The sequence below is a fragment of the Papilio xuthus genome, unplaced genomic scaffold (assembly GCF_000836235.2).
Source record: "Papilio xuthus unplaced genomic scaffold, Pxut_1.1 DF826776.1, whole genome shotgun sequence".
NCBI lineage: Eukaryota > Metazoa > Arthropoda > Insecta > Lepidoptera > Papilionidae > Papilio > Papilio xuthus.
Window position 1 is genome coordinate 331,132 of NW_013531873.1, and position 8,895 is coordinate 340,026.

General features: G+C 38.0%; 1 protein-coding gene across 1 annotated transcript in view; it reads right to left on the minus strand.

The window, feature by feature from the left end:
• Positions 1-505: 505 nt before the first annotated feature.
• The window catches only part of LOC106122828 (uncharacterized), a 14,616-nt gene continuing 6,226 nt past the window's right edge, over positions 506-8,895 (minus strand). Inside the window, exons 2-10 of the mRNA XM_013318939.1 lie at positions 6,794-6,939; positions 4,888-5,500; positions 4,004-4,188; positions 3,549-3,685; positions 2,822-2,937; positions 2,583-2,701; positions 2,016-2,142; positions 1,084-1,221; positions 506-720 (exon numbers count right to left, since the gene is read on the minus strand). Of these exons, the coding sequence (XP_013174393.1) occupies positions 593-720; positions 1,084-1,221; positions 2,016-2,142; positions 2,583-2,701; positions 2,822-2,937; positions 3,549-3,685; positions 4,004-4,188; positions 4,888-5,500; positions 6,794-6,939 (1,709 nt within the window). The 3' untranslated portion in view covers positions 506-592. The remainder of the gene's footprint in view (positions 721-1,083; positions 1,222-2,015; positions 2,143-2,582; positions 2,702-2,821; positions 2,938-3,548; positions 3,686-4,003; positions 4,189-4,887; positions 5,501-6,793; positions 6,940-8,895) is intronic.

Genomic DNA, 8,895 nt, shown 5'->3' on the forward strand with positions numbered 1-8,895 from the left:
TCTCACGACATCTCACCAGGTGGGAGGGAGGGGCAGTAAATTTAATAAAACTTATATAAACTTATAAAACTTATATGGCTTTTATTCTTCCGTCAATATAGACATAGTTGTCGCCTGCGACTCTGTTTGTACAGTATTAAAAAAAAACTTAATTAGTAGTCTATGTGTTCTTCCAGACTATGTTCTATATTTATGACAAATTTCATCGAGATCCATTCACCCGTTCTGGAGATATCTTCAAACACTCATCCATCCATACATTAAAACATTCGCATTTATAATATTAGTAAGAAGTAAGATATTTTTATAAAGATACTAGCTGTCGCACGCGACTCCGTCCGCGAAGATATACATAAAAACTTAATTAGTGTAGCCTATATGTTCTTTCAGACTATTTTCTATACGTATGCCAAATTTAATCGAGATCCGTTCAGCCGTTCTAGAAATATCTTCAAACACCCATCCATCCACATCACATCCATCTAAGCAATTTTAAACCATATCGATAAAGCCGTTCTTGAGTTATAAATAGTGTAACTAACACCACTTTCTTTTATATATATAGATTTTTTCAACCGATATCTGTAACTTGTCACCTGTCACCATTTTGACTGACTTCAGTCAATGGCAATGTCGTATCTTTATATATAGAAGTGTCATGTTTTATTACAACTGGCAACATCTTCTCGTCCTCTTCTTTTGGTAATTCTTCTGTTTGTTCTGTGAAGAAAAAGTTTACTGTATACTAGCTGTCGCCCGCGACTCCGTTCACACAGAATTAAAAAAACCTTATTAATTCCCTATGTGTTCTTCCAAACTTTCATTCTACATCTATGACTTTCATCAAGATTTATGCAGCCGTTCTGAAAATACCTTGTGTTAAGAAGAAAATCCGGCACTGTGCCGGTGTATCGCAAAACTAGCCTAACTAAAATATCGAAGTTTATGTCCCCTCACTAATCATTCTGACACTTGACTTTGTTACAAAAACTATTCGTGTCAAAGGATTCTAATTAATAATGTATAAAAATTCCAACATACATCTAAACATTCGCATTTATAATATTAGTAAGATATACTGACTTGTTGGCTTCCTCTTGATAGACAAAGCTCCGTGTACAAACGCAGCTATAGCGGCCGTAACAGCGAGGGTACGGAATGCAGCACGCCCTCCTAGTCGGGCGTACAGCTGCCCTCCTAATAGAGAACCTAACGCAAAACCTGTAGGAAAAAAACTCTCAATACTTCCTTTTTTACCATAAGGTGGCAAACGAGCGAGCGGCTACCTGAAATCGCTGAAATAGCGAAGTGAACGTTGACCATAGACATACGCAATCGCGTATGCATTGCCACCTTTAATCGTCGGAAGAGATGCACAGAAAGAAAATATTTTCCCTTCCTATGCATCCCTCTCATCCGGAAAGTCCACTTCCACTTCCCATCCTTTCCTTATAAAGAAAAGGATGGGATGGGAAAGAGGACTAAATTAAGCCTCCTGGACGCACACTCATCAGACTGCAGTTGGAATAGCTTCCACTTGAGGCGTGTCTTCTGTATGGTTGTGGTATATCACCGGACGAGTCGGGACAATTCGTGCGAACATATTAAAGCTCGCTCTACCACTGTTAAAGCTCTAGCTCACTCTACATGTTCTGAAAAGCGTCGATGACTCAGATTAAATACTTCATTTGTAATCAGGGCTTGGGTTCGAATCTTATGTACCAATGTGTTTTCATCATCATCATCAGCTCACTATACATAGCCGCTGAGGGTCTCGGAGCCTACCCTAAGTTAAGGGTGATTGCCATAGTGAAGGCCATAGTCAACCACGCTGACTGAGTGCAGTGACTTCACACATATCTTTGAATTTCTTCACAGATATGTGCAGCAAGTCCGTGTTTTCAATCCCGAAGGGGGAGAAGTGTATTACGAAGTTCGTCAAATCAAATGGAGGTCATTGGTCTCTGCCTACGCCTTTAGATTACAGTCGTGAGTATATTCAGTTGATTACTTACCAACACCATCATCCATTCCAGCGACAATACCCTGGACAGTGGCGGAGTAACCTTCAGGCGCGACATGAGCCGCGTACCCCACTATCGTGGAGTAACAAAGCGCGTAGGTAGGCCCTTGCATAATACCCTACCAAATAATAAGATGGCACGTCACTTACAAAGATATTGTTCTGATACATGTGCCAACTCAAATGTTTTACATTTTTGATTTTATTTTGTAACAAATTACGCTATAAATAGTAGCTTTGCTTATCTTTTACAAAATTGTTACGACGATATTTGAAAATGTACATAATTTTCTATAATTTGTTAACCTTTTAAACGCCGTGGTCGTCAACGGTTACGTGACAAAATAGGCCCTAGAATTTGTCCTCTATGTGTTACTAAAATGCTAAACAGATTTTGATAAAACTAGATAAACAGAAAGGACCTGTGGCGTTAAAAACATAAAATAAAAAAAAAATCACATTATTTTCTTTAATTATGGCGTTTATATGTGTAGAGTTGACAACTTTTTTTTTATTTTTTTTTTTTGATTTAAACTTTTAACTTATATGTTACACTAACCTCAATAAACACGAGATGCCAGGGATGCTGAATGAAGGAGATAAGAGCAAGTCTGATACCGTAACAGAAGAGAGAGAAGGTAAGAGTTCTCCGATAGCCCCACCGCTTTATTATCTTACCTAAAATAGTAATTCATAATTTAATATCAACTTTACTGAATTATTCAAAAAAATAAGAAAGCGCACTGAAATAATTAAAAATTGAATAATTTAAAGCAGAAAGAAGAGAAAGGTACATACCGGAGAAGAAGAAAAAGAGAAGTTCGCCGATGAAACTCTGCGCGGCGACAACAACGCCCTCTATCAGCTTTATCCGCGCTTTACAGCCTGTCTGCTCTGCCAGCTCTTCAAGAAACCTGCAACATGAAACCAAGAAAAGATTACCTACTATAAAGTCTGAAAAAAATAACAAAGATATTTAACAGTTGTAGAGCGAGCTTTAACATGTTCGCAAGAATTGTCCCGACTCGTCCGGTGATATACCACGACCATACAGAAGACACGCCAAGTGGAAGTAATTCCAACTACACGATGATGATTGTGCATCCCGGAGCTCTAATTTAGTCCTCTTTCTCTTCACACCTTTTCTTTATAAGGCAAGGATGGGAAGTGGAAGTGGACTTTCCGGATGAGAGGATGCATAGAAAGGGAAGACATTTTCCTTCTGTGCATCCTCTCCTTCGTTGATTAAAGGTAGGCAATGCATATGCAATTGCGTATTTCTATGGGCAACGGTCACTTCGCTATTTCAGCGACTTCAGGTGGCCGCTCGCTCGTTTGCCACCTTTTGATATAAAAAAATATATATTTGTAGTCACTCCGTCACTGTGACCTACAAGAAACCTAGCCAAAACGAGGCCTTGTAGCATAAACGACTTGACTGATTTTGTGAGGAGACATTCGACATATATGTACGTTATGGGAGGGAATAAAATCAGTAAATTCTCTTAGTAAATACTAAACTCACCAAAACATATAATATATAATAAAACTATCAAATGTTCCGGCCACCACAGCAAATACTATGAAAATCATGACCCGTGGTATCTTCAGAACATCGCGTAACGCCTTCCCTGAGTCATCTGGACTTGACAATGAGGGTAGCTAAAAACATATACCTGTGATGAGGTGGTGGGCAGAATGAAAGATTTTCGTCTTCTTATTATTTTATTCAATGCTTTATAATATCTTTTTTTTACTTGTACTCCTTTCGTCTTGCCGTCCTTCAATATTCATTCCGTTCTTCTCATACTTCCGTTTCATTCTGTCCGATCAGTCATTCATGCATTTTAATCTTAATTGTCTAACATTCGTTCAAAAACCACAGACTTACATACATTTAAAAAATACGTAGCAATATTGAATATTTACGTAGCAATATTTAACATTCTTTGACCAAGTCCGTACTTAACTAAAACTAACCTTAAGCGACCTACAGCTGTATAAATCAATAGCGGTAGCTACTATAGCCACAATGAACGCAGGAGTAAAGTCCTTGTATGTCCCAGAGACTAAATCAACAAGCCAACCACCTAGAAGTGCTGTGATACCATACCCGGCAGTACCCCAAGCCCTTTGCGCACCGTACTTTGATGCAGCTTCGGCACCTAAAAGGTTAAAAGGATAGTTGAATCATTTATTTTCTTTGTTTGCAAGAAAAAGAGTTAAATTAAAAAAAAAAACTGTTTAGCTTAAGTTCAGTGATAAGAAACAGATTAAAAACCAAAGTTAAACTTAGTTTAATTAAAGATTAATCGTAAATTAAATTACTATTCACACTTTAGAGATAGGGAAGTAATCTATATATATAAAAGAAAGTGGTGTTAGTTACACTATTTATAACTCAAGAACGGCTTTACCGATATGCCTGAAAATTGTTGAGGAGGTAGCTTAGAGCCAGGAGACGGACATAGGATACTATTTATTCATTTTTATATATATCCAAGCGGACGGAATCGCGGGCGACAGCTAATATTTATTTATAAATAAAAACAGTAAGAATGTTCCGCTTTATTTCTCTCGAAAAAAAAATATTATACTAGCGGACCCGACAGACGTTGTCCTGTCTACACGTCTTTAATTTGAATAAATTAATACGAAGTTAATATTTGATGAAAATTGTGAATCTAAACCATTTCCAGATCCCCTTGAACACACACAAAAAATTTCATCAAAATCGCTCCAGTAGTTTGAGAGAAGTTCAGTGACATACACACTCACAGAAGAATTATATATATATATATATATAAAAGATTATAAAAATGTTAACCTTTTGACAGCTGATGTAAATATAAAAACAAACTTACCCAATACATCAAAGCAGACCGCATCTCCAATGCAATTAGCTACATTAAATGCAACAGTACCCATACACATCAACACAACAAAAACCCAAAAAACAACAGTCATGTAAACATGTCCATCATCTTTTTTTTCCTTCTCTATTTTACCAAAGAATCTATCATCAACTTCTAAAGAATTGGCATCTTTAGATCCGCTTATTTCTCTTCTTTTTCTACTTCCATTAATCCCTTCTTCAAAACACATTAAATTACATTCATGTTTAGGCGAACATATCACCTGTCCCCCTCTAGTATCCACATAATGCATACGTAAGAAAGAACAAGATGTATCATTTACCGCTCCGTCTACATAAACTGAATTAACTAACGATGAATTAGGTAAATATACGTGTATATCGTAATTTCTTTCACAACTCCAATGACAATTAACCATTTGTAAACGTTCAGAATGGTCAATTTTGTATGGCTGGATTGTCACAGTGTTATTAAATTGGTATACAGATCTGAGGAGTTGTACAGACGATTCTGGCTCTTCGGGCATCGGTAGAAACCACAATCCACAGTATGAACCAGTCATTACAACTATTAAGAGCATAAAGACTAGTTTCCTTTGACTCTGAAATTAGAAATAATAGTTTAAAGAAAAAAATAAAAAAAATAAGTAAGCAATTGACTTGCAATCTGCAGGTCCTGGGTTCGAATCCCGCCATGTACCATTTTTTTTTATAACAGAAGGGGGCAAACGAGCAGCGGAAACACCGAGGTGTACAACGACGCCCATGAACATCAGCAATACCAGAGGAACTGTAGATGCGTTGCCGGCCTTTAAGATGATAAGCTCGCTTCTTGGAGGACCCTAAGTCGTAGCAGTTTGGAAATACCACCGAGGACAGACTATACCACAACGCGCTGTTAATTACATATGTACATTTATCCGACGTTCTTACGGTGAAGGAAAACATCGTGATGCTGCACATATCTGAGAAGAAATTCAAAGATATGTGTGAAGTCACTGCACTTGGTAAGCGTGGTTGACTATGGCCTAATCACTCCTAACTTAGAGTAGGCTCCGAGCCCCTCAGTGGGGATGTATGAGCTGATGATGAAGTCAAAAGTATCTTAATATGTCATACATCAATAAATATATGAAATCTCTTATTAGTTATAAGATTTATTATGAAAACTCAAACTGCAATGCAATTGCATATGCGTTGCCTACCTTTAATCTACGGAGGAGAGGATGCACAGAAAGATAATATATTCCCTTTCCAAGCATCCCCTCATCCGGAAAGTCCACTTCCACTTCTCATCCTTTCCTTATAAGAAAAGAGGTGGGAAGGGAAAGAGGAGTAAATTAAGCCTCCGAAACACACACTCATCAGCCGAAACGCGGAATTGCTTCCACTTGACGCCTGTCTTCTGTGTGGTCGTGGTATTTCACCGGGCGAGCCGGGACAATTCATGCAAACATGTTAAAGCTCGCTCTACCACTGTTATTTTAGAGATTAGCCGGAATTATACAAACAACGATCGGCAGTCGCTTCAGAGCGAGACAAACGTATGTATTTCACATAAGTTAGTCTCGCTCTTGATTGTCGGGCGATGTTCGTACGATTTCGCATGTTTAAATGAAACTCAACATATTTATTAAATTATTCAAACTTTCGTGAGACATTATACTAAACTGATATATAAACACGGCTAAACACTCACGTATATACGTCCGGTGACACCGACTAGTTTCGAGCACATCGGGGGCCCTTCATCAGGATGAGTGGTACTGGTATTATTTCGCGGACGCGGCCCGATGTACTCGAAACTAGTCGGTGCCGCCACCGGACGAAAATACGTGAGTGTTAACATTTATTCTTTACAACATACTTCTAAACAGTTATATTTTATTACTTACAGGCCAATAATCAACTACATAGCCGAAGAGAGGTTTCGCAGCCGCCCAAAGTAATGGTAGTACCGCTGTCACCATCCCCATCACATCCGCAGATATACCGAGTTGACGACCGAACACATTCATCTGTGGCAAAAGAGGCCCCAATGCTGAAAAAATAATGACGGCGTTTATTATATTAAAATTTCTAAATGGATTAAATGAGTTTACAATATTATTCATCATCATCAGCTCACTATACGTCCTCACCAAATGGTTCAGAGCCTACCCTAAGTTAAGGGTGATAAGGCCATAGTCAACCACACTGACTAACTGCGGGTTGACTTCACACATTGAATTTCTTCTCAGATATGTGCAGCATCACGATGTTTTCCTTCCAACATCGGATAAATGTACATATGTGAATCGGAAATCGAAAAAACACATTGGTACATGGCGGTATTCGAACTCAGGACCTGCAGATTGCAAGTCAAGTGCTGAAACCACTGAGCCACCGACGCTCTTATTAATATTACAAACATTTAAATATTATCATCCAGTTGGACAATAAAATGCTTTATCATTGCATAATTAAAACTGTCATGGCGGGTAATCGTAATGTCGTAAATGTTGATAAAGTTATATTGTAAGGCTTAAACGAATACTCTATTACTTCAATCTTACTAATATTATAAATGAGAACACAGAAGACAGGCGTCAAGTGGAAGCTATTCCAACTACACGCTGATGAGTGTGCGTCCCGGAGGTCTAATTTAGTCCTCTTTCCCTTCCCATCCTTTTTCTTATAAGGAAAGGATGGGAAGTGGAAGTAGACTTTCCGGATGAGAGGATGCATGGAAAGGGTAGATATTTTCTTTCTGTGCATCCTCTCCTCCGTTGATTAAAGGTAGGCAACGCATATGCAATTGCGTATGTCTATGGGCAACGGTCACTTCGCTATTTCAGCGATTACAGTTGGTCGCTCGCTCGTTTGCCACCTTTTGATATAAAAAAATGAGGATGTATGTATGAAGGTCACCAAAACAGCTTTAAGTCATAGATGTAGAACATAACCTAGAAGAATACAAGCTACTAAATATTAATAATTTCGCGCAGATGAAGTCATAGGCGACAGCTAGTAATATAAATGCAAATGTTTGGATGTTTGTTAGAAAGTATCTCCAGAACAGCTGCACCTCGCTAAACGTCATAGATGTAGAAAACATAGACTACTAATTTTTTTTTTAATTCCGTACAAACGGAATCAAGGGCGACAGCTTGTTTTAAGTTCAGTGCCTGGATGACCGGACCGGATTATATTTAAGTAGGAATTACTAATAAAATGATGAAATATGAATAATATTTTTCGATCTTACCGATAGAAAAAGTTAAGTTTATGTTTAAGTTGATTATCGATAAAACACGAATAAAATGACATTTTCTAAAAATGATTCCTAGCTAGATCGATTTATCGCCCCCGAAACCCCCGTTATACTAAATTTTATGAAAATCGTTGGAGCCGATTCCGAGATTCCAATTATATATATATATATATATATATATATATATACAAGAATTGCTGATTTAAAGATATAAGATATATCGGATAGGGTATTCAATTGAAATCTACAATCGACACTTAAGCGTTTAGTAACGTAAACATGACACCTAGGCGGTAGTTTCCCACCCGTATGTACGCGTGATTCATAGGAAGTCGCAATTTAGGAGCCTTGGCAATGACAATGACTTTAAACTGATCTAGAACAGCCGTGGGGATGGGATAGTTTTATTGAACCAATAACCAACGACTACATCTGTGCGAAATTTAAAAAAAAAAACAAAGTAAGTAGCCACGAAGCGCCAATAATCTAATATGAGTACCTTCAAATAACGTGGTCATGAGTTCGAATCCATACATTCGACTATTATCGTAAACCATATCCTATATCAAGCATATATGAGCGTCGGTGGCTCAGGGGTCAAGCACTTGACTTGCAATCTGCAGGTCCTGGGTTCGAACCCCGCCGTGTACCAATGTGTTTTTCTATTTACGATTTACATATGTACATTTATCCGACATTCTTACGGTGAAGGAAAACATCGTGATGCAACCTGCACGTATCTGA